Source organism: Rhinatrema bivittatum, chromosome 2 (genome assembly GCF_901001135.1).
Source record: "Rhinatrema bivittatum chromosome 2, aRhiBiv1.1, whole genome shotgun sequence".
Lineage (NCBI taxonomy): Eukaryota > Metazoa > Chordata > Amphibia > Gymnophiona > Rhinatrematidae > Rhinatrema > Rhinatrema bivittatum.
The window spans coordinates 388,395,060-388,421,789 of record NC_042616.1 but is presented as its reverse complement, the minus strand read 5'-3'; the positions used below and the strand labels follow the sequence as shown (position 1 = coordinate 388,421,789).

The following is a 26,730-nucleotide window of genomic DNA, read 5'->3' as shown; positions in this document are numbered from 1 at the left end:
GAACCTGACCTCGTGCCTGGCACCTAACTACGCTTGCTTGTCTCCTACACCAACCTTTGGCTTTTCTTAGTATTTCCAGCCTGCTGCCTTTCTTGACCCTGGCAGGTCTATATTCAGATGCAATCCGGATAGCAAAGTTAGTCAGATAAACTTATACAGCCAAGTTTTGGAGGCATGTTCACCCGTACAGTCACACCATTGAATATATCCGGCAGTCTTAGGGCTAGATTCATCAAACTATCACATGTGATAGGAAGAGGGGCGTGTTTTATGGTAATAGCTTATTTACTGCAAAGTGCGCTATCTTAGCACTTTGCATAGGTAAGGTATTACTGCAGAGTGCAATAACTTTTCGCACTTTGCAGTAAGTGCCACAATTGTTGTAATTCCTACCTACAAACACTGGGGTGGGGTGGGAGACAGCCTAGCTATAAGGCCCTCATAGTACAATGTTCTCTCAACCTAGCTTGATGGACTCTCTACCTGGGTAGCATGAAGCTAGGTTGAGAGAACACTGTACAAATATCATCTTTATGAGAGTTTCCTCACTCCGAAGGACATCAAATCTTCACAAGAGTATACTGTTCTGTTCTTACGTCTCACTCTGAATGTCAAAGTGACCCATGATCCCTACACTAATACCTAAACCTCACCTCGAGTAACTAGATAGGCCTCCTATAGAGGTATAAATACCTCCCTACTATGAGGGCCTTATAGCTAGTCTCTTTCTCTCTAAGACTAAAAATGTTGTGTGCAAGAACATCACAAAGTACTATAAAGCCATGTCACACAGCTTAACAAAAATGAAAAAGGTGTAGTTATTTGCTGCATTAAAACTATGCGATATGGCTTCGCACATTCCGAAGCCAGCCCACTTGGACTGAAATTCCAGCCCTTTTCTAAATTAGCATTGCACTATGCGTTACGGTGCTTTTCGCATGCGAAAAGCGCCTTAACGCATGCAAAAAGCTCATAATGCAGCTTGGAAAATAACCCCCTTAATTAATTAATTAGCCAGCTAACTTTAGGACAGCTCTTTGACTCGATCAGACTTAGCTGACTAAGTCATCTGGCTAACTCAGAATATCAGCCAGTTAACTCAGCTCCTCCTAGTTAAGGCTCTGGCCCATCCTTAACTTATCTGGCTAAATTTTAGCCTCCTAACGTATTAGCTGGTTAGACTTTATTGGAACTTATCCAAATAAGTATAATATGCATTTACACTTTTTTTTTTGTACATGCACACGCATGTTGCAGGGTTGCAGTAACATGTTTTTCATAAACATTAACCATCATTCATAAAGCAATTCACAACGTCGCACCTATATCTCTACAAACCCAACTTCGTCCACACTTATCTTCCAGACCCATCAGAAGCGCCTACAAAGGCACGTTAGCCGCAGCTCCTGCCAAATCAACACTAAGAAAAAGAGCACTCTCCACTGCGGGACCACACCAATGGAATGCGCTCCCACCAGACCTTCGACTCGAAACCCAATCTACTAGAGTTCAAAAAAAGGTTAAAAACCTGGCTCTTCAGGCAAGCTTTCCAATAGGCACCTCCTCCTGATTTTCAGATCCAACCATTGCAGGGTGTCACCAACACCTTGCCACTTAATTTTCATACCGTACTTGCTTATTCGCAATTCTAACAGTCATTATTCACCTTTATATAACCGTCTACTGCAGACCATATTCGCTTCTAAAGTTCTTTGTAAAAAAAAGGTTAAATCTGTTAAATGCTATTGTTACATTCTGTTAAATGCTATTGTTACATTCTATGTTACTTGTAATAATGTTCAATGGTTTATTGTTATTGTTCCATGTTCTATGTAAAAAAACCCAGGTCTAACTTCCCAGACCAGGGCAACCTCTTTCGTTACTTGTAAACCGGACTGATTTGTATTGCATACAGGAATTCCGGTATATAAAAATTTAAAATAATAATAAAATAATAATAACCTTCACATATGCACAGGTTACAAAATACAAGAGCAGATTTTTCTGCATATGAGTGTAAGATTTGTGGACCCTTGTGGCTGTGGGGAGGTTGGCTCATCCTTCGGGGGGGGGGGGGGGGGAGAGGCCCCTAGGCCCTCACTGACAGCTGGCAGGAGCTATGCAGGGAAGAGACAGGACAGGAGCTTTACCTATAGCAAGCCCTTTCCTGTTACGACTGCCGAAATCCAGGAGTGGATCCTTGGGCCGACTGGCGTGAAAGACAGTCGGGAGGCAGAACACCCGTTGGACAAGCTGGAGCTTCACCTGGAAACCCGTGACCCCTCCAGAGGAGCTGTGGGAGCCCGGGTCGCTAGGACTTAGGAGTCTTCACCCTGGAAGCCCGAGGTCCCCCCAGGAGGAGCCCGTAGGGACCCGGACCGCTGGGACTTAGGCGAAGGGAGCAAGAAACAGGAAACAAAGGCACGAACCGGAGTCAAGGCAGGCAGCAGGCAGGCAGAACGAAGTCATGGACCGGAGTCAAGGCAGGCAGCGGGCAGGCAAAACAAAGTCACGGACCGGAGTCTAGGCGGGCAGCAGGCAGGCAGAACGAAGTCACGGACCGGGGTCTAGGCAGGCAGCAGGCAGGCAAAATGAAGTCACGGACCGGAGTCTAGGCAGGCAGCAGGGAGGCAAAATGAAGTCACAAACCGGAGTCAAGGCAGGCAGAGATCAGGATACAGTAGAACAGGAACCGGGAGTCGGGCAGGCAAACAGAATCCAGGAACAAGCAGGCAAGGATCAGGAACCAGACGAACAGGAAATGCAACTAGGGCTCAGCTGAGTGACCGCGTTGCAAAGGCAACTAAGAAACCCCCGGCAGCTGTTTAAATGTCCCGCCGGCGTCTGACGTCACTCGGGGGCGTGTCATCACATCCGGGTGCTGAACGCACAAAACCGCATCCCTCGCGCGCGTGCGTTCCCTGGCCAAGGGGAGGAGTCTTCGGCGGCGTCTCCCTCGTGGAGACGCCGCTGCCACGCGGCTCGAGAGGCCTGGAACCCGGCACCATGCGGCGACTGAGCAGGAGGTAAGAGCCCGGTCACTAAGCTAGTGACCGGGATCGTAACAGTACCCCCTCCTTTACGCCCCCTCTTCAGAGGACCGGGCTTTCCAGGGTTGTCCCGATGATACTGAGTCAGTAGAGATTTGTCCAATATGTGTCGTGCAGGCTCCCACGAATCCTCTTCTGGACCACACCCCTCCCAAGCCAGTAAATATTCCCATCGGCGGTTGTGGAAGTGCACATCCTTGACCTCTTGTACTTGGTAAACAGGGTCCTCGGAAGACGAGGCTGTGAGTGCGTCAGGGAGGAGCCGATGAAAACGAGAGAATATTACCGGTTTCAGCAGTGACACATGGAACACATTGTGAATGCGTAAGGATGAGGGGAGACGGAGTCTATAGGACACTGACCCTATCCGTTCAGCCACTGAAAAAGGACCACAGAATCGAGGCGCCAATTTGCGGGAACGACCCGGAAAGTGGAGGTTCTTAGTACTTAGCCACACCTTAGTTCCAGGCAGTAAGTTTGGTGCGGGACGACGAAGACGATCTGCATTCCTTCGTGCCTTCTGGGCTGCTGCAAAGAGGCGTTGTTGCAGGGACTTCCATAACCGTTGCAACTGCGTGGCTACCGTCTGGACCGATGGCGAAGGAACCTCCACAGGAACTGGAATAGGTGATCTGAGTTGATACCCGAAGACAGTTTGAAACGGAGACTGGCCCGTGACAGAATGCGTGTGGTTATTGTAGGCAAACTCGGCCCAGGGTAGAAGAGAAACCCAATTATCCTTCTTTTCAGAGATGAAACTGCGAAGGTATGTCTTGAGGGAGCGATTCATCCGCTCCGTCTGTCCATTGCTCTGGGGATGGAACACGGTGGATAAATTTAATTGAACTCCAAATTTTTTGCAAAGAGCGCGCCAGTATCGGGCTGTAAACTGGGGTCCCCGATCAGAGACTATGCTTTGTGGAAGTCCAAGGGCGCGAAAGATGTGCTGCGTGAACAGCTGTGCCAATTTGGGTGCTGATGGGAGCTTGGGCAAAGGTACCAAGTGAACCATTTTAGAGAAGCGATCCACCGTGACCCAGATCACAGTGTTCCCCTCGGATGGCGGTAAATCCACCACAAAATCTGTGGCGATATGAGTCCAGGGTTGAGTAGGAATCGGCAAAGGCTGCAAGAGACCCCACGGTTTTCCTACGCGAGGTTAAGAAGAACATAAGAACATAAGAAAATGCCATACTGGGTCAGACCAAGGGTCCATCAAGCCCAGCATCCTGTTTCCAACAGTGGCCAATCCAGGACTGGGCAGGATGTGACATAATCTCGCACATCTTGTCGTACTTGAGGCCACCAATAGTATCGATTCAGTAAAGTTAGCGTTCTCTCTCGACCGGCGTGGCCCCCCATGAGAGAGTCATGAGCCCATGACAACACCTTTCTTCGGTCACGCCGAGAGACTACCACTTTGCCATGTGAAGATACCGTGGTACTTGCTAGGGCGATCCTTGCAGGATCGATGATATATTGCGGAGAATCCTCCTGCTCTTCAAAGATGGTGTTCCGGGACAAGGCATCGGCCCGTACATTCTTTGAAGCAGGCCGGTATTTGAGAAGGAAGTCAAAACGACTAAAGAACAGTGACCACCGAGCTTGTCTGGGGTTAAGGCGTTGGGCCTGTGAGAGAAACTCCAAATTCTTATGGTCGGTGTACACGGTGACTTGATGCTGAGCTCCCTCAAGCCACTGCCTCCATTCTTCGAAAGCCAATTTGATGGCCAAAAGTTCTTTATCACCAATTCCATAATTGTTCTCCGCAGGAGTGAATTTTTTGGAGAAATAAGAGCACGGCAGCAGCTTCCCAGTGGTAGAGTACTGTGAAAGTACGGCTCCCACTGCCACACTAGAAGCATCCACCTCCACAATGAAAGGCCGGGAAGGATCCGGGTGATGCAAACAGGTCTTTAGTAGAAAAGCCTCTTTTAAGTCACGAAACGCTTTATGCGCCTCGGAAGACCAAAGGCGAGTATCCGCCCCTTTCTTAGTTAAAGCTGTTAAGGGCGCCACCAGTCGTGAATAGTCAGGTATGAAATGCCTGTAAAAGTTTGCGAACCCCAGGAAGCGTTGTAACGCCTTTAGTCCAACTGGCTGAGGCCACTTCTTGATAGCAGACACTTTCTCAGGGTCCATATTGAATCCGGTAGCTGAAATAATGTAACCCAGAAAGGGCAGGGAGTCCTGTTCAAACAAACATTTTTCGAGTTTCGCAAACAGATGTTGATCTCGAAGAATCTGAAGTACTTGGCGAACCTGGGAACGATGAGTCTCCAAGTCATGGGAGTAGATAAGGACGTCGTCCAGATACACGATGACGCATGAGTTCAGTAGTTCCCGGAGAATCTCATTCATGAGATGCTGGAACACGGCAGGGGCGTTACACAAGCCGAACGGCATAACCAGGTATTCATAATGACCGTCCCGGGTATTGAACGCGGTCTTCCATTCATCCCCGGGACAGATACGAACCAGGTTATAGGCCCCACATAAGTCCAGCTTAGTAAATACACGAGCCCCTTGAAGTGTGTCCAGTAATTCCGGAATCAAGGGTAGCGGATACCGGTTTTTCTTGGTAATGGTATTTAGACCCCGGTAATCAATGCAGGGCCTCAGCGAACCGTCCTTTTTCGCTACGAAAAAGAATCCTGCCCCAGCTGGTGACTTAGACGGGCGGATGAAGCCTTTGGCGAGGTTCTCCTTAATGTAATCGGACATAGCCTTAGTCTCTGGCTGGGATAATGGATACACTCTGCCTCGGGATGGCACTGTACCTGGAAGTAGGTCTATGGCACAGTCAAAGGGACGGTGTTGTGGTAGCAGTTCCGCCTTCTCCTTGGAAAAGACGTCGACGTAATCCATGTAGGGGCTTGGAAGTAAGGACCCCACGTGTGCCAAAGGAATGGGTGGAACCACCTCCGCCTTGATGCAAGAGCGGAAGCAACGAGGGCTCCACTGTGTGATTTGTAACTCGTCCCACTGGATCATTGGAGAGTGTAGTTGCAACCAGGGTAATCCGAGAACCACCGGGTATACTGATCTCTCCAAGACCAAAAGGGAGATCGTCTCGTGATGTAGCAACCCGGTCTGAAGAACCAGTGGAACCGTGGACACAGAAATACTTCCGGGCAAAGGAGTTCCTTGGATGGAGGTAACTTGTAACGGTGGTTCACGAGGTTGAGTGGCTAAGTGGAGTTGCTGGACAAGTTCATGTGTAATAAAATTCCCTCCGGCCCCGGAGTCAATGAGAGCCCGCGTCTCAAAAGATCCTCCCGGGAATTTCAGAGTAATAGGCACTGTACATTGAGGAGCAGCATTGAAACAGCCCAGGAGACACTCCTCCATTCCTCCTAGGCGTGTGCGTTTCCCGGCCGTTCCTTACATTGAGAAAGGAAGTGCCCTTTCCCGCCGCAGTACAAGCAGAGACCTAGATTGCGGCGGCGGCGTTTCTCTTCCTCAGACAAGGACGTTCTCCCCAATTGCATTGGCTCTTCGGTAGATGGTTCGGAGGAGGCCCCAGGGGTTCGGGAACTCGGCGTAAAAGGCTTAGAAAACACGGGAGCCAGAGACGCCATACGTCGTTGAGGACGAACCTCCTTTGCCCTCTGTTGAAGGCGTCGGTCAATGCGCCCTGCTAATTCAATGAGGGTATTAAGGTCTTCAGGGATATCCCTGGCGGCCAATTCGTCCTTGATTCGGCCTGCAAGACCCTCCAGGAAAATGCCACGCAGTGCGTCATCACGCCACCCCACCTCCAACGCCAGTGTGCGGAACTCCAGGGCGTAATCTGACAACGTGCGTGCTCCTTGTCGAAGTTGTAGTAACTCGGAAGTTGCTGAAGTTTGACGGGCGGGTTCATCGAAGGCTGCTTTAAAGTTGGCAACAAAGCTGTCGAGGTTAGTGAGAATGATGTCACTCTTCTCCCACATCGGAGAGGCCCAATTGAGCGCCTTACCATCCAGCAGAGAAAAGATGTATGCCACCTTGACCGAGTCAGTAGGGAACTGACTGGGAAGCAAGGCAAACCGCACGAAGCACTGGTTTAGAAATCCGCGGCACGCCTTGGGATCCCCGGCGTATCTGGAGGGAGCAGGGAGTTGAGTAGGCGTCTGGAGCGTGACGACCGGGGCGGCCACCGGTACAGGAACCGGTGCAGAAGGTTCAGCATCCATACGAGTAGCCATACGCTCCACCGTGGCTACCAAGGAATCAAGAACCTGCTGCTGTTGAACCAATCGTTGGGCGAGCCCCGGAATGGCCTGGAGACCAGCGAGGTCTGCCGGATCCATGGCCTTTGCAAACTGTTATGACTGCCGAAATCCAGGAGTGGATCCTTGGGCCGACTGGCGTGAAAGACAGTCGGGAGGCAGAACACCTGTTGGACGAGCTGGAGCTTCACCTGGAAACCCGTGACCCCTCCAGAGGAGCTGTGGGAGCCCGGGTCGCTAGGACTTAGGAGTCTTCACCCTGGAAGCCCGAGGTCCCCCCAGGAGGAGCCCGTAGGGACCCGGACCGCTGGGACTTAGGTGAAGGGAGCAAGAAACAGGAAACAAAGGCACGAACCGGAGTCAAGGCAGGCAGCAGGCAGGCAGAACGAAGTCACGGACCGGAGTCAAGGCAGGCAGCGGGCAGGCAAAACTAAGTCACGGACCGGAGTCTAGGCGGGCAGCAGGCAGGCAGAACGAAGTCACGGACCGGGGTCTAGGCAGGCAGCAGGCAGGCAAAATGAAGTCACAGACCGGAGTCTAGGCAGGCAGCAGGCAGGCAAAATGAAGTCACAAACCGGAGTCAAGGCAGGCAGAGATCAGGATACAGAAGAACAGGAACCGGGAGTCGGGCAGGCAAACAGAATCCAGGAACAAGCAGGCAAGGATCAGGAACCAGACGAACAGGAACGGCAACTAGGGCTCAGCTGAGTGACCGCGTTGCAAAGGCAACTAAGAAACCCCCGGCAGCTGTTTAAATGTCCCGCCAGCGTCTGATGTCACTCGGGGGCGTGTCAGCATATCCGGGTGCTGAACGCACAAACCGCGTCCCTCGCGCACGCGCGTTCCCTGGCCAAGGGGAGGAGTCTTCGGCGGCGTCTCCCTCGTGGAGACGCCGCTGCCACGCGGCTCGAGAGGCCTGGAACCCGGCACCATGCGGCGACTGAGCAGGAGGTAAGAGCCCGGTCACTAAGCTAGTGACCGGGATCGTAACACTTTCCTTTGGGTTTTGATATTTTATGAGGAATGGTATGATTATTTTTTCCACTGTTGCACTGCATAATACAGTCAGGCTTGTGGTTTCTAGCTCAGTTTTTGTCTGCACATTTCTATTTCTACTTTATGGTCTCTTCTTTATTTGCTCTGTATTTAGTAAGGTTCTGTCTGTGTTCTGCATGTGTGAGATATTCTGCTAGTACGCAGGTGTGCAACTGGCATCTCATGAGCTTTATACACTGGTTGTGGCACCAGTGAGTCTACTGGAAAGTGCGGGTACCAAGAAGGAGTGAGTATGGGAAAGGAAGGGGGCTGCTGCAGGCTGTGGAAGAACTGACAGCTAGCAAAACTTGTTATAATGCATCAGTACTGGAGTGGGGGGCACTCACTGAGAGGTAGATTTTAAAAGTCAAATATGCAGATCATGTGCGAGCAATGTGAATTTTAAGATGCTAGGAAGGGTGTGTATACAGGCATGTACGCGAGTACAGAATAAGGAGGTAGAAAAGGGGTGGGGCATGGGCATTCTGGGGGTGGGGCCAAGACTGATGTGCATAACCACAAATTTTGCAAAGGCAACACACATTTGTTACCTGCAGGAGGTGCAGGAGTCCTGAACATGGGGCGGTGGGGGGGAGAGAGAACCTCTGTATAGGATCGATCTGCCACTTTCTATATAGGTACCATTGTAGAGGGGCACTTTGAATCAGAGTGGGTTTCGGGAAGTGGGTTGGAGTTAGGAGGGATGGTGTTACAGACACTTTCAGAGGTATTCATTGTTAAACTGACATCACTAAATTATTTTAGTCCTTATAAATGATGAAAAGGTGTTGATTTGTACAATGCAGCTAGCAGATACTGCAGTGTACAAATTAGCTCATCTTGTTAGACTTCTGAATGTGTCTGTAACACTACCCCCCAACCCCAACCCACCTCCCAAAAACCCATCCTAATTCAAAGTGCCCCTCTACAGTGGTACCTTTATGTAGTGTGTCAGACTGACCCTATACAGAGGCTCTGGTTCTCTCTCTCATAAGTTACGCATGTTAAGACTGTGGCATACGCGTGCCATGAGTATTTTAAATTCTATACGTGTACTTTATAAAATGAGGTGTATGTTTGCTTGTGTTACAATACACACATTTATGGGCTTACGCGCGTTTCTTTTAAAATTTACCAGTGACTGAGCACAGCAGCAGAATGTGTATGTGTGTGTTTTTGTTTCAGAGAGAGTGAGACAGTGTGTGTGTGTGTCATTCTGTAAAAGTGTGGGAATGTATATTTGTGTCAGAGAGAATGTGTGTGTATATCTGGGATAGTGAGAGTGTGTGTGAGAGTCTGTGACTGAAAGAGTGAGAGTGTGTGTCTGAGTCTGAAGTTTGTATGTGTCTTTGTGCCTGAGAGTGTGTGAAAGTGAGTGTGTGTGTGTATTTGGATCTGAGAGAGAGAGAGAGAGAATGTGTGTTTGAGTCTAAGACAGTTGGCCTTTTCTTTTTTTGTGTATGCATATGGGGAAGAAGGGGTGTCTGGCCTTGAAAGACAGTAGCTCTCTGCCTCTCTGAATTCGGGTTTTGTAGCTCTCAACGTGTGAAAGCTTGGCCCCCTCTACCCTAGTGTTTCTCTCTCAAACACCACTTAGAGAGATATACAAATCCCCATGATAAACCTCTGCAATATCACACAATCCCTACAACAGAGGCCAAAGGCATTCCTCCCTAAGAATTTCTCCAAGGCCCATGTTTTAGGGGCCTCAAAATATCATTTTCAGGGAACAGTATAAGTGTAAAAAATGTAAAATTAATAGTTATGACTTAGAATTCACAACAGATACTCAGAAAAACAAACACTGGTTTTTACAAAACATTTTTTAAATTTTTATGGAATGCTCATTTATTATATTGGTTAATGAAACAATGACATTTTTACTGTCAATGTTTTTAAAAAGTGGTACTGGTAATTGTGTTTTCCCAAAACAGGCCTGATTTTAATAGACTCCAAAAGATGCAAATAAATCCAGTTCTTAGACCAAATAAATGCAAATATATCTCAGACATATCTATTGTAGAGTTCTTGCAAACCAGTCTTGATTAGGGACCATGAGAGCCAGAGCTGAGAACCAGTGTTCTATTGTAGCAGAGTAGCACTATACACATTTTAAATGCTTTAAAAAGCAAATTATACCAGAAATGTGTGCTCCATTTATTTTTCTACTCATCTTTCCCCCTCTTCCCTTTTTACATTTTTAACCAGATGTAAATTTAAATGACTTATAAGATCTCCAGTGAAGCCTTTTTCAGTATAGGTTTTTAGAACTAGAGATTTTCTTTAATAAATTAATAATCCACAGTCTGTGATGAGATAACCATGCATTACTTATTTATGTAACATACAGCACTGATAGAACTGAAACATTATGAACACATAGCAAAGCTTCTGATGTTTCTTACCTGTCTACCCAGAACCAACAGGGTGATGAAGAATATAAAGAGAGATACTGAGCCCATTGTCTTCAGGTCCTTTAGTACCCCAGGCCTGTAAAATAAAATCAAGAGCTCAGGTTCACAGTCAATGTATAATCCTGGATTACAGTGACATACCCTTGACTTTCTTGCTTCTATTTCCTTTATACTCTAAAAAAATTCTCGTTTTAGTTTACAATGATTTCGTAGCCAGACAGAATACACAACTTCACATGATATAATAATGACCCTGTGTAGAAGTACTGTAGCAGAGGCTTGACAAGAGTGACATCAGGCAACCTCTGTACTGCTGGAATTCATGAGACAATAGCGGCATTATAAAATGTAGGTATGAGTGAATAATAAAGCTACTCTTATTGCTTTTATATCTGATTAAAAGATTACTTTAGAGCATCAAGTTTAGACTTCATTGAATGTCATGAGAGGTCTAGAACGGGTAGATGTGAATCGGTTTTTTACTCTTTCGGATAATAGAAAGACTAGGGGGCACTCCATGAAGTTAGCATGGGGCACATTTAAAACTAATCGGAGAAAGTTCTTTTTCACTCAACGCACAATTAAACTATGGAATTTGTTGCCAGAGGATGTGGTTAGTGCAGTTAGTGTAGCTGTGTTTAAAAAAGGATTGGATAAGTTCTTGGAGGAGAAGTCCATTACCTGCTATTAAGTTCACTTAGAGAATAGCCACTGCCATTAGCAATGGTAACATGGAATAGACTTAGTTTTTGGGTACTTGCCAGGTTCTTATGGCCTGGATTGGCCACTGTTGGAAACAGGATGCTGGGCTTGATGGACCCTTGGTCTGACCCAGTATGGCATTTTCTTATGTTCTTATGCAATAATTAATGGCGACTCAAAAGGAAAGAAAAGAAGTGGGGAACAAAGGCCAATTTGTTTCAAAGATTAAAAAAAATATATCCATCTTGTGCAAAAAAGGAGAGTGGAGCAAATCCTTAGATTACTTATTGTCAATCATAAACCAATAAATTATAAACTAATAAAATCTCTGTTTTTGTAACATGATGTCCCAAACTATACATGCGACTTCAACTGCAACAAAAGCAAGATAACACAGAATACTTTTTCCTTTTCCTAAACTTTTCCATTTTTACTGCATGCTAGCCTATTTGATATTTAGTCACTAGTTTGGCATTGGACTCTTCTGTTTATAATATGTCCACTGCTATACCCAGGTTTTTTAATTTTTAATTTGCTCTGGCAAGCAAAGACTCATTCAACTTAATTGCTAGTTCATTGTTGTGATTTGAGTGCATTTTCACATATTTAGTAACATTAACATTTTAGATCTAATTCTCAGTGGAGCACAGGACTTGGTGAGAGAGGTAACGGTGGTAGGGCCGCTTGGCAATAGTGATCATAACATGATCAAATTTGATTTAATGACTGGAAAAGGAACAGTGTGCAAATCCAAGGCTCTCGTGCTAAACTTTCAAAAGGGAAACTTTGATAAAATGAGAAAAATTGTTAGAAAAAAACTGAAAGGAGCAGCTACAAAAGTAAAAAATGTCCAAGAGGCGTGGTCATTGTTAAAAAATACCATTCTAGAAGCACAGTCCAGATGTATTCCACACATTAAGAAAGGAGGAAAGAAGGCAAAACGATTATCGGCATGGTTAAAAGGGGAGGTGAAAGAAGCTATTTTAGCCAAAATATCTTCATTCAAAAATTGGAAGAAGGATCCAACAGAAGAAAATAGGATAAAGCATAAACATTGGCAAGTTAAATGTAAGACATTGATAAGACAGGCTAAGAGAGAATTTGAAAAGAAGTTGGCTGTAGAGGCAAAAACTCACAGTAAAAACTTTTTTAAATATATCCGAAGCAGAAAGCCTGTGAGGGAGTCAGTTGGACCGTTAGATGATCGAGGGGTTAAAGGGGCACTTAGAGAAGATAAGGCCATCGCGGAAAGATTAAATGATTTCTTTGCTTCGGTGTTTACTGAAGAGGATGTTGGGGAGGTACCCGTAATGGAGAAGGTTTTCATGGGTAATGATTCAGATGGACTGAATCAAATCACGGTGAACCTAGAAGATGTGGTAGGCTTGATTGACAAACTGAAGAGTAGTAAATCACCTGGACCGGATGGTATACACCCCAGAGTTCTGAAGGAACTAAAAAATGAAATTTCAGACCTATTAGTAAAAATTTGTAACTTATCATTAAAATCATCCATTGTACCTGAAGACTGGAGGATAGCAAATGTAACCCCAATATTTAAAAAGGGCTCAGGGGCGATCCGGGAAACTACAGACTGGTTAGCCTGACTTCAGTGCCAGGAAAAATAGTGGAAAGTGTTCTAAACATCAAAATCACAGAACATATAGAAAGACATGGTTTAATGGAACAAAGTCAGCATGGCCTTACCCAGGGCAAATCTTGCCTCACAAATCTGCTTCACTTTTTTGAAGGAGTTAATAAACATGTGGATAAAGGTGAACCGGTAGATATAGTATACTTGGATTTTCAGAAGGCGTTTGACAAAGTTCCTCATGAGAGGCTTCTAGGAAAAGTAAAAAGTCATGGGATGGGTGGCGATGTCCTTTCGTGGATTGCAAACTGGCTAAAAGACAGGAAACAGAGAGTAGGATTAAATGGGCAATTTTCTCAGTGGAAGGGAGTGGACAGTGGCGTGCCTCAGGGATCTGTATTGGGACCCTTACTGTTCAATATATTTATAAATGATCTGGAAAGAAATACGACGAGTGAGATAATCAAATTTGCAGATGACACAAAATTGTTCAGAGTAGTTAAATCACAAGCAGATTGTGATAAATTGCAGGAAGACCTTGTGAGACTGGAAAATTGGGCATCCAAATGGCAGATGAAATTTAATGTGGATAAGTGCAAGGTGATGCATATAGGGAAAAATAACCCATGCTATAATTACACAATGTTGGGTTCCATATTAGGTGCTACAACCCAAGAAAGAGATCTAGGTGTCATAGTGGATAACACATTGAAATCGTCGGTGCAGTGTGCTGCGGCAGTCAAAAAAGCAAACAGAATGTTGGGAATTATTAGAAAAGGAATGATGAATAAAACGGAAAATGTCATAATGCCTCTGTATCGCTCCATGGTGAGACCGCACCTTGAATACTGTGTTCAATTCTGGTCGCCGCATCTCAAAAAAGATATAATTGCGATGGAGAAGGTACAGAGAAGGGCTACCAAAATGATAAGGGGAATGGAACAACTCCCCTATGAGGAAAGACTAAAGAGATTAGGACTTTTCAGCTTGGAGAAGAGACGACTGAGGGGGGATATGATAGAGGTGTTTAAAATCATGAGAGGTCTAGAACGGGTAGATGTGAATCGGTTATTTACTCTTTCGGATAGTAGAAAGACTAGGGGGCACTCCATGAAGTTAGCATGGGGCACATTTAAAACTAATCGGAGAAAGTTCTTTTTTACTCAACGCACAATTAAACTCTGGAATTTGTTGCCAGAGAATGTGGTTCGTGTAGTTAGAATAGCTGTGTTTAAAAAAGGATTGGATAAGTTCTTGGAGGAGAAGTCCATTACCTGCTATTAAGTTCACTTAGACAATAGCCACTGCCATTAGCAATGGTTACATAGAATAGACTTAGTTTTTGGGTACTTGCCAGGTTCTTATGGCCTGGATTGGCCACTGTTGGAAACAGGATGCTGGGCTTGATGGACCCTTGGTCTGACCCAGTATGGCATTTTCTTATGTTATGTTCTTATGTTCTTAAGTATTATTTACTAATGGTCTGCCAATTTTTCAAGATATTCAGCTCTTAAATCTGACTCAGATCAGATGTCTCCTTCACCATAAGGACAATTTTCAGTCTTCCTGTGCAGTTTGCAGGTTATATAATATACCCACAGATCTGCGAGCTCACTTTCCCTGTGGAGTTTCTCTTTGAAAATGCGCCCGCACAAACTCTGTGTATACAAAAGCAACTGAGGACTTTGCACCATCATTTCAGTGGGTGCAAAGCAGGTGCTGGAAAGCATGCACAGTGATTTAAAAATGAAATCACCACACATGCTTTTCTTCCTCTGACTTAACCCATCCCCCTTTTCCTCTTGAGTAAATACATCCGGCTGTAAAACCTTTATTTGCACTGAGGGGATCCATTTTCAGAAGGAATTTTTATATTAGTAAGCACAAGTTTACATGTCATCTTTGGAAATACAAGTACCCAGTGTGATGTTATCAGCAAAGACTGAAACATAACTTTACAGACCTATGTCCAAAGCATTTATATTTATTTAATCAAACTTGATTTCTCATCTTGTCACTTGAGGAACCCAAGGCGAGTAACAAATACAGTAATAATAAATCATTGCTTAAAATCCATCTAAACAATAACAATTACAAATACTAATGATAAGCAAAGGAAAATATCCAGATAAAGTATCACAAAATAAGGTCAGGCCAAACCCATCCTAAACAATTATTCAACCAATCTTTTGATTGGCAGATACTTAAACAAGTTCAAAAGAACTGTACAAGTTATGGAAATACTGGACAAACAGCCGTAAAAAATGTAAAGAATGATAGCCCACATCCAAGCTGTGTGGCAGAAAATGATTCCACTATATCATTCACTATTTCTATCACTGATTATCCCTTATGAAAACAATTTTTAAACTGTATAATAGAGAACAATTTTCAAAGCAATCTGCATGAGTTAAAAGCATTTTCTCCATAAACATATATGGCTGAGATCAGCCATACAACTGGGTGACGTCATGCGACAGTGCTGAGATGGAAAAGTTCTCTCAGTGCTCAAAAAAACCACCTTGAATGTTTTCCTGACCATGCAAGGGCATTCCCATGCAGCTGCCACAGTGAAAATCTCCTCAGTCTTTTTTCTTACACTAGCACAAAAGAATGACTTTTTGACTCCCTTCAAATAGCTTGCTATCTTTTTCTAATAGACTTATTATTTTCTTTGTTTAATTTTTAAGAACATAAGAAATTGCCATGCTGGGTCAGACCAAGGGTCCATCAAGCCCAGCATTCTGTTTCCAACAGAGGCCAAACCAGGCCACAAGAACCTGGCAATTACCCAAACACTAAGAAGATCCCTTGCTACTGATGCAATTAATAGCAGTGGCTATTCCCTAAGTAAACTTAATTAATAGCCGTTAATGGACTTCTCCTCCAAGAACTTATCCAAACCTTTTTTGAATCCAGCTACACTAACTGCACTAACCACATCCTCTGGCAACAAATTCCAGAGCTTTATTGTGCGTTGAGTGAAAAATAATTTTCTCTGATTAGTCTTCAATGTGCTACTTGCTAACTTCATGGAATGCCCCCTAGACCTTCTATTATTCGAATGTGTAAATAACCGAGTTACATCTACCCGTTCAAGACCTCTCATGATCTTAAAGACCTCTATCATATCCCCCCTCAGCCGTCTCTTCTCCAAGCTGAACAGCCCTAACCTCTTCAGCCTTTCCTCATAGGGGAGCTGTTCCATCCCCTTTATCATTTTGGTTGCCCTTCTCTGTACCTTCTCCATCACAACTATATCTTTTTTGCGATGTGGTGACCAGAATTGTACACAGTATTCAAGGTGCGGTCTCACCATGGAGCAATACAGAGGCATTATGACATTTTCCATTTTATTAACCATTCCCTTCCTAATAATTCCTAATATTCTGTTTGCTTTTTTGACTGCTGCAGCACAGTGAGCAGACAATTTTAAAGTATTATCCACTATGATGCCTAGATCTTTTTCCTGGGTGGTAACTCCTAATATGGAACCTAACATCGTGTAACTACAGCTAGGGTTATTTTTCCCTATATGCAATACCTTGCACTTGTCCACATTAAATTTCATCTGCCATTTGGATGCCCAATCTTCCAGTTTTGCAAGGTCCTCCTGTAATGTATCACAGTCCGCTTGTGATTTAACTACTCTGAATAATTTTGTATCATCCGCAAATTTGATAACCTCACTCGCCGTATTCCTTTCCAGATCATTTATATATATATTGAAAAGCACCGGTCCAAGTACAGATCCCTGAGGCACTCCACTGTCTACCCTTTTCCACTGAGAAAATTGACCATTTAATCCTACTCTCTGTTTCCTGTCTTTTAACCAGTTTGTAATCCATGAAAGGACATCGCCTCCTATCCCATGCCTTTTTGGTTTTCGTAGAAGCCTCTCATGATGGACTTTGTCAAATGCCTTCTGAAAATCCAAATACACTACATCTACCCGTTCACCTTTATCCACATGTTTATTAACCCCTTCAAAAAAATGAAGCAAATTTATTAGGCAAGACTTCCCTTGGGTAAATCCATGTTGACTGTGTTCCATTAAACCATGTCTTTCTATATGCTCTATGATTTTGATCTTGACAATAGTTTCCACTATTTTTCCTGGCACTGAAGTCAGGCTCACTGGTCTATATTTACCCAGATCGTCCCTGGAGCCTTTTTTAAATATTGGGGTTACCATTGGCCACCCTCCAGTCTTCAGGTACAATGGATGATTTTAATGATAGGTTACAAATTTCAACTAATAGATCAGAAATTTCATTTTTTAGTTCCTTCAGAACCCTAGGATGCATACCATGTGGTCCAGGTGATTTGCTACTCTTTAGTTTGTCAATCTGGCCTACTACATCTTCCAGGTTCTTTAATTTTAAATTTTTTATTTTTCTTTGCAATTCCTAAAAAAAAAAGTTTGATTTGGCCTTGGTCATCTTCAAAATGGCAGTCAAAAAGCTGAGGATCAAGAGATGTCCCTGTTGCTCTTTCAAAATGACTATCAGATCAGTATGACAGTGCAAAATTGTGCCTTGAAAGAGTTTCTGAGCTCTCCTCAGATGTCTATAAATAGAGCAGTGAATGTAAAACATTTTGTGAAGCAGAGGCCATCACTTAAATCTAAAAAGGCGCAGTCCTCTCATAATTGGCACCATAATGCTGAGAAATCTTGGTGCAGTTGCCATTTACCCTCCATAGATGATGGCAGTAATTTGAGCAGATCAGCACTGAAATATGTGCACTCCCTGTGCAACATATGCTTCCTTGATGCAAAGACTGTCCCCTTCAGCAGAACCCTTCTTTAGTGTCAAAAAGTTATTAGTGTCATTCACAAGCAAAATCATGGCGTAGGTGCCTTCTCATTGCGGAGATTCAAGTTTCAACATAGAAACATTAAAACATTAAAAGCTCTCCAATAACAATTTTGGTTCCTGAATCAGACAGTTCTTCCAGACATTGCTTCCTGCAGCTGACCATTATTCCATGGTCAGAAATATGTGGTTAGAATTTGTAAAATATTATTTTACAAACATGCTATTTCCTCCATCACTGGAATAGATGCTTCTCACTTTGGATTCAATAACATCGAAGGTGGAAAGTCAGTCTATGAACCCTCCTTATCAGTCTAGAGAAGACATAATACAACCTAAGTCCCACAATTAACACTCTTCTAAGGACAGAATAATGCCACAAGAATCACCAACAGTACTCTTTGATTCATAGGAGGAATGTGAATCTTATGTTTCTCCATTATTCCATTCAGAGGGTGAAGACTCTTCTGGTCTTCTATTGGACCCCTCTCCATAACCTTCTAGGAGTATGTCTCCTCCTGAGGAGATGGCTTTTCCTGCTTTTGTCCAAAATACGGCCAAGGGATTTCCTTTCCCTTGTTCCAAGAGGTGTAATCTAGAGAGGATATATTTGGTTTATTAAAATTTATTGAACTTTCAAAACAAGTTGTAGCTATAACAATATACAGACTACAACTGGAGCTTTAGACAAGGATGTGGCAGACACCTTTGTGAACACTACCCAGTGTCAAGAAAATTGGATATCAAATATAAAGTTCAGTTTTATTCAGGTCATCAGAAAGTCCAGCTGCCCCACCAATCACTGGTCACAGAATCAGATTTTTTAAAAAGGCAAAAAAATAAACTCATTCTAATATTCTCAATGATAAGGTCTTAATGGACACTACATCAAAAAAGGCATTCTACTCAGGTATGAACAATTCCAGAATAACTGCACATGCTGCAATATCTGTATTCTTGTCTACAAAACTACAAGATTATGACCCAACAACTTCTATCAGAGTTATTTTAAACAACGTGCTACAAAAGACAATGAGGTCCATATTCAGACACGGGACAGATACATTTATCTGGTAACTTTGTTGGAATATTCAGCAGTACATCCGAGACACAGAATATACCCAGCTATGTCAAAGTCAGCTGGATTCATTTATCCAGCTAACTTTATAACTGATCTTTGGCAGCCCTAAAATTATCTGCCTATTTTAGCTGGATAATACTAAAAATTAGCATTTATCAGACTAACTTAGGTGGATAGCTGGCTCCACTGTTTAATGCCCCACCCTGCCCCAAGCTAATTGGTTAACTTTTTAGCCAGATAAAAAGATATCTGGCTATTTTGGGGTCAGTACATGTTGCAAGATTTTCAAATCAATTGTCTGCTGAAGTCCGAACTTAGCCAGACAAATGGCAATGAATATGAACCACAAGACTTCTATTCAAGGAGTCTTCAAACTCACCCATTTCAGCGACCCTGCCCTCAGCAGCAACAACCATTGCAATGTGTCAGAGAGAGCATGCAAACCAAATCTTTGCAGCTCGCAAACCAAATCAAACCAGAATTTTTGATTATACTATCAAAGCTCCCGGTTACTTGTGAACAGTCTTCCAATATAAAGAAGAATCCAACATTTTATTCCAGCACATGGCTTGGTAACCACAGATCGCTGGGGTTTAAAGATCATACAGGAGGGATACCATTTAAATTTCAAATAGTTAATGTTGGCATATGAAGACCAAAAGGCCCATCTAGCCTGCCCAGCCCTCCAAACAACCCTCTGAGGAGGCACGCTCTAATTGCAGATCAATTCATACTTCTGTAGAAGGAGCAATCAACCATCCTCTGGGCCAATGCAGTAGAAGCAGTACCATCACAGGAAAATAATATGAATTTCTATTCTTATTTTCTAATTCCAAAATAAAACTAGACAACTTCATCCCATTTTGGCATCTCAAGAAAGAAAAGTTCAAGATTAACTCCTTAAATATTATCCTCCATCAACTGGAGATCAATGGAATAAGACCAGAAACTATTTGAAATTCCAGAAAGCTCTAAAAACTGGCTTTTTTCACAGGCTTTTCATAATTGATGAACTTTTCAACATAGAGCAAATTTGGCTCTATTTGTCAAAAATGGTCTGTTTTGTATATTATTGTAAGCATATGTTGTTATGGCTCATATTGATGTAGATTTTAAAAGCCCTGCGCGTGTAAATCCTACTGGATTTACGTGCGCAGGGCACTCACGTGCCAGCGTGCCTATTTTGCATAGGCCGCCGGCACGCGCAGAGCCCCAGGACACATTTAAGTCCCGGGGCTTTGTGTCGGCAGGCCGGGGGTGTATCCGGGGTCAGGGGGCGGTCCGGGGTGGGTCCGGGGGCCTGGCGACGGTTTGGGGGCAGGCCGGGAGGGCGGTCCCGAGTCCCCCGGCACTGCAGCCTGTGCCAGGGGATGCCGAGGCGGTGCGCGCAAGTTACGCCTGCCTCAAGTAGGCGTAACTTGCACAACAAAGGTAGGGGGGATTTAGGTAGGGCTGGGGGGTGGGTTAGATAGGGGAAGGGAGGGGAAAGTGGGGGGACGTGGAAGGAAAGTTCCCTCCGAGGCTGCTCCAATTTCAGAGCGGCCTCGGAGGGAACGGAGGCAGGCTGCGCGGCTCGGCACACGCAGGCTGCCGATTTTGCGCAGCCTTGCGTGCGCCGACCCCGGATTTTATAAGATACATGCAGCTATGTGCGTATCTTATAAAATCCGGCGTACTTTTTTAAGATCTACCTCATTATGTATATTATTGAGTAAACCGCTTGGGTAATTTGCTTTTACAAGTAGTATATAAAGTCCAATAAGAGGAGTCACGTGACATGATGGAGGAGTGAGACACATTCCTGCTGAGCTCCCGGCCTCCAGCACAGTTAAGTTCTTACATTTATATATGTTATTTTCACCTCAGAATTGAAATCATGCGATTGAGATCCTACTTAACACAAACAGCTGGTAAATACAAGTGAATTCAGGATTATATGGCCGCAAAGCCGCAAGCAGAGGCTTAGATATAACTAAGGTGGAGGAGACTAAAATGGTAGCGACACCAAGTGTACCATTGTCTCCTGAGGCCCAGGACTTTAAAGTAACTGAAGTTGCAGTGGCAGTGATTGCCACGCTCGATGGCAAGTTCGATAAACTTTATGCGGTTTGAAGAAATGACTCAACTAATTGCTGACTCGATACGATAGCTGCAGGAGGCACAGGAAAGAGTCTCCGGGCTTGAAGATTGTGGAAATAATCTCGAGACGCAACTGGCAGCACTACAAGCAGAATCGAGAAAGCAAGCCCAGAAAATTGATGATTTAGAAAACAGTTCTCATCGGGGAAACTTACGTTTTATTGGTTTTCCAGAGACTATCTGCGAAGGTGATCTGGCCGTCATTTTAGAAAGCTGGGTGCTGCATGTGTTTGATCTCCCTGCCAAACATGGCGATTTAAGAATTGAGAGGGCTCATCGCTTGAGCCAGAGAGCAGCTGGGAGAAATAGGCCACATCTAGTCATTGTAAAATTTCTGAACTCAGCTCATAAAATGAATATTTTACAAGCCTACAGGAAGAATCACACCATTGCTTATGAGGGCTCTTCAATTTTGATTTTCCAGAATTACTTATGCTGGTGTCCACAGCAGAAAATGTTTGCACCAGTTTGTGCTAAGCTTATACAGAGCAAAATCCCATTTATTTTGCAATATCCAGCTAAATTAAAAATAATCTGGAATAATGAATCCAAATTCTATGAGTCAGTGGAGGAAGCTCTTAAGTTCTTACAAGCCCTGGATGTGAGAACTTCAGGATGATGGAAAAGGAACAGGGTACCTCTGCATATCGCCTACAATCCTGGATGCCCTTTGGCTCAAAGAATATTTCTGTTTCAACTGTTGAAAAATGTTGTGTGTGTTAAAACAAGTGGCATAGTTGATTGTTTTTCCTTGAAATGACCAGGATTGCTGTTCAGAAGTTGGCTGAAACTGCAGGCTACAGGTTCTATGACCTCCCATATGATGACAGGGATCATCATCAATGACTGGAACTTTTATGTATTTACTTCAATCTGAGGATTTACATAGAGACATATAGTTTGGCTACAGAAGACCCTTATAGCACTTTGATGGTTTGTAATGTTTTTTTAGTGTTTTTTTTGTTTTTTTTTAATTATTACAGCTTCTCTGGAGAGAGGGAATGTTACACTTGTAACATGGACTCACAGACCCTTGTGTGAGGGTTTTGTATAGTAATGGACGTTGAGGAGGGAAATGGGGGAGGAGGGGGATACTCAAGGGGGAAACTAAGTTTTAGTTTAGGGAGAGAATTGGGTAATAGGGAGAGGGGGATAGGGCATAAAACACACTTGAATAAGATGTTACTATGAAAGATGCTAGTCACACCTGCTCTAAGAGTGGAGCTTGGACCTAGGCTGGGGGATTTGGGTTCTTTAATGCTGTCTAATTCTGTTGGATATTTTCTGCAAACTAATGTAAACATATGGCTCGTTCATATTTTAGATTCTGGCCATGGAATATGTCTGGTATAAACCCTGCTGTTAAAAGGTATAAAATATTGCAATCTCTACAGTGACAAAGTGCACATTGCTCTATTATAGGAAGCTAAATTGGATCAATTAGAACATCAAAAGCTGCGACGGATGTGGGTAGAACCAGTTTTTTCATGCAGTTCTCAGCCAGAGTAGCTGGTGAGGCTATATTAATTGGCAAGTATCATTTCATGTAGACCGTGTAATTGCAGATGAGGAAGGAAGGTATCTAATAGTTATAGGAAAGGTGGGTGGACATTTGCTTATTATTTGTAACATCTACACTCCTAATACTTATTTCTTTTTTATTCATACCTGGAATATCAAGGCTATCGGTTTTCATATTAACTTTACACACAGAACAATTATTACATGGTCGATGACCTGGGGGTCTAATATCCACTGATGCTTTTTGAGGTAAGGCGGAAGGTGAGACAATCTTTAATGTTTTTGGAACGTTTATTAGCGATTAACAAATCCTTGTCTTTGAATCCGTCAAGTAACTGTATCATAGGCCAATGATTTGTGCCTCATATATGCGATGTTTTAATCAAACACAAATTTGGTCGTCATTAAGTCACGCTCACTGGTTTTGAGTAACATATATGCAAGCTTTATTTATTTTATTATACAATATTAACACAATGTATATTTTCCCCCCTTTTAATTATTTATTATTTTCTGGGACACATTTTAACCCTTCAGACTTCCTGCTGTGATTGAATGCAAACCTTTTCATGACGTGTTTTGGAGTCACTCCGTCTGTTTGAACTTGATGTGTGCATATGGTCGCGAACCTAAGAGGTAAATCCAGCAGTTCTTTTTAATACACAATTCTTAATTTTGTTATTTTGTTATTTTTTATTTTTATTTTGTTATTTTTTTTATTTGGTTTTACATATTTTTAACTAATAGTATTTTCCTATTTTTAAGCCCATTTATGGATTTTATGATATGAGTACACCAACAAGAAAGTTAAAGACTGGCTACCAATGTTTTGGAGTTCATTGTTGATGTCATTTAAATGAGGTAATGAATCATATTTTATCACAATTACAACTGCTTCTAAGATATGAATGTACCAAATCTATCATTCATATTTATTTTTATTTATTCTTCCCGATAGGCATGACAGTTTCAAAGTGCATTGCACCAAATGAGACAATTTGTTTTAACAGGTAAAAAAAACCCCTTTTTTTAAAACTGTGCTATGGTCTTTTTGTCTCCCATCCTCTCACTGTTTCTTTGTAAACTGACTCATATGATTATTGTGTATGTTCATTAGTCTATGTTTTGTTATTTTTCTGTGTGTTGTTTTTGAATCATATTGTTAATTTTGTAATGATTATTTTATTATAGCTTCTGAAGCATCCCTTCACTGGGCGAAACCCAGGCCTAGAGTCGGGCATTCATGGATTAATTGTTTTCAATAAACTTCTTTTGTGTACCTCGGCATCTCCTTGTTTTCATCCCTCACGGCTTTGCTAGACTGACTTCCTTCTTGTTTTCTGGGCCCGTTACTAATGAGGGATACAGATTTTCACAAAGAGTTGAACAGATATAGGTCTGTTGGAAATAATGGATCATGCCCAGTGACTATAGATTTGCAGGAATTCCACCAAGAAGGTTTCAATAGGGGGGGGTGGAGATTCCTAAGATAGTTATATGGAGATTCAGGGTTCCGGGCTTTCTTACTTGAGAAGTAGAAAGGCTATTGCATTAATAGTGTGAATCACAACGGAAATCCGCTCTTTTTCTGGAACACCATAAAAGTGATACTACGAGGAGAGATCATTTCATTTGTCATAGCAAGAAACAAGGCCTTGCATGTGTAAATTTGACAGCTTGAAGGCCAATTGCAAGATCTTAAATGACAGTATGAAAGGAGACCAATTAAACAAAACAAAGAAAAGTTGGTATGCAATTCAATATCTGCCAAACTCCTTACTACACCAGAGAGCTCAAAAAATCCTTTGGCATGATAAAGCGAAGTACTATCATTATGGGAATCCAGAAAAATTATGGCAAATTTGACAAAAACATAGTGGCATTTTTCATGACTATTATTAGAAACTATATTGGCATCGGCCATTTCTAATGAACAGATCAGGGAATACCTCCGGCGATCCAATTTGTCTAAATTGACAAATGAACAGCTAGAGACTCTTAACCAACCTATACAGACACAGGAAATTATAAGTGGAATTCAGCAGGAAAAGTTGCTTAAGTCTCCTGGGCCTGACAGATATTCCACCAAATTTTTAAAAATATTAGCTGGATAGCTGTTGTTGCCATTGGAAGCAATGTTTGAAGATCTAATTCAGCTAGGAAATTTTCCTTTCAAACCGAATCTGGCTTATATTTCCCTAATCCCCAAGGCTAATAAGGACCCCACCATTCCTGGTTCCTATCAACCAATTTCACGTCTAAATTTTGAAACAAAACTCCTAGCAAAAATCATGGCAGACATATTAGCTAGGTATTTACCCTTGTTGATAAAGTATGACCAAATGGGATTTGTAAAAGGGAACAGCTCTACCTTAAATATTCGTAGGATACTGGCCTACTTAGAGACTTGTCATTGGGAAAGAACTTCATCCCTGCTAATAAGCTTTGATGCTGAAAAAGCATTCGACCGAGTCAACTGGTCATTCAGATTAGATACTTTGGAAGAAATGAGCATTGAAGGATATTTTCAAAAAGTGATAGAAGTTCTGTAAAGTCATCCGATGGCCTCAGTGTTAATTGTGCTCATTCAGAATATATTGAACTCCAGAGATGTACAAGACAGGGATGCCCCTCTATCCCTGCTTTTATTTATTATCACTTTGAAACTGCTGTTAAACAGGATTAGAGGGAATAGTACTGTAAGTGGAATATCAATGGGATCGAAAGGAATGGCCCAATTTAAGCTGGCAGCCTTTGCAGACAATATTTTGGTACATATTAGTGATTCAAAGACATCTTGGGTCACATTACTGGAGGAATTTTCTGCTTATGGGAAAGTAGTTGGGTTAAAATAAAACTTAGAGAAATCTAGAGCATTATTAAATTGGTCAGAGCATGAAGATTGACTGTGAGAAGATTTCCCTTTTCCTAGAGTGCTTGACTCCTTTCAATATTTGGGGATACAATTACATCATAAGCCTCGTAAATTACAGGGAATAAATTCTAAAGAGCTGTGGACCAGGACTAGTAATTAGTTAAAAAATGAATGAATTTTCCATTATGATTGGTAGGAAGAATAGCTCTTTACCAGATGATGGTCCTGCCACAGTGGCTGTATTTTATGCAATTGGCCCCCATCTACTGGACAAAAAGGGAATTAAATGGCATAGAAAAACAAATTTGGCAATTTGTTTGGAGGAGATTAAATCCACATATAGCTCTATCCAAACTGACAAAACTTAAGGCGAAAGGGGGGTTGGGATTAGCAGACATTTGATTGTATAATGTCACCTGCATATTAAGGATAATGGATACAAATTATTACACACCACTATTCATAAATAAAGCTAAACCATTAGAATTATGTTATATTCTGCATAAAATGAAACATACTTTGCTTATACATTTACAGAGCAGTATGCTGATAGAACTTATCGTTCAGATAATACAACCAGTCTTTCAATACCTCCTTAGCTCTACATAAGTTGATCGTAACTGTACATATTGTCAACTGTACATAGTTTTCCTCTATTTTGTTTCTTACTTCTTCTATCAGTTCTGCCTTTCCCATCCCCCTATCCCCCCCCCCCCCCCCCCCCCCCCCGTTTCCTCCTTCCCCACCCTCCTCCCTTGTTTTATTGCTCTATTGTTTTATTGTTCTATTGTTTTATTGTAATTTTCCTCCTTGAGTTCATTGTAAACCAGCATGATGTGCTTCACGAATGTCGGTAAATAAAAGTTAATAAATAAATAAAATAAATAAAATAAAACATGGAGATGGTATGGTAAAATGCTAGGCTTGAAACATTAGGTTTCCCATTATTTGTCTATTTTAGGAAACAAGGATTTTTGTCCTGGAATGCAATATAAAGTGTTCCTGGATTAGCATGCCAAAGGTATTCAAACTATTTTCCAGTTAGTTGATGATATGAACCAAATGCAATTTCTTTCACTTCAAGATGAATTTGATTTGCATTCTAAGCAATTCTTTCCTTATCTTCAGCTCAGGCATTATGTGGCTTCCCTATCATTACCTGATCCTGATAACCCTCTTGGGAGTTTCTATTGGATTTTTTAAACTTAAAGACCCAGTAGATAAACAGTTTCCTTCTGAAACTCCATGAAGTTAGCATGGGGCACATTTAAAACTAATCGAAGAAAGTTCT

The 26,730-nt window shown here is 42.7% G+C and overlaps 1 protein-coding gene across 1 annotated transcript in view; it reads right to left on the bottom strand.

Annotated features, from left to right (window-relative positions):
- Positions 1–26,730, bottom strand: part of ADCY2 (adenylate cyclase 2) — a 1,371,519-nt gene that overhangs the window by 120,298 nt on the left and 1,224,491 nt on the right. Inside the window, exon 19 of the mRNA XM_029590013.1 lies at positions 10,705–10,789. Coding sequence (XP_029445873.1) covers positions 10,705–10,789 — 85 coding nt within the window. The remainder of the gene's footprint in view (positions 1–10,704; positions 10,790–26,730) is intronic.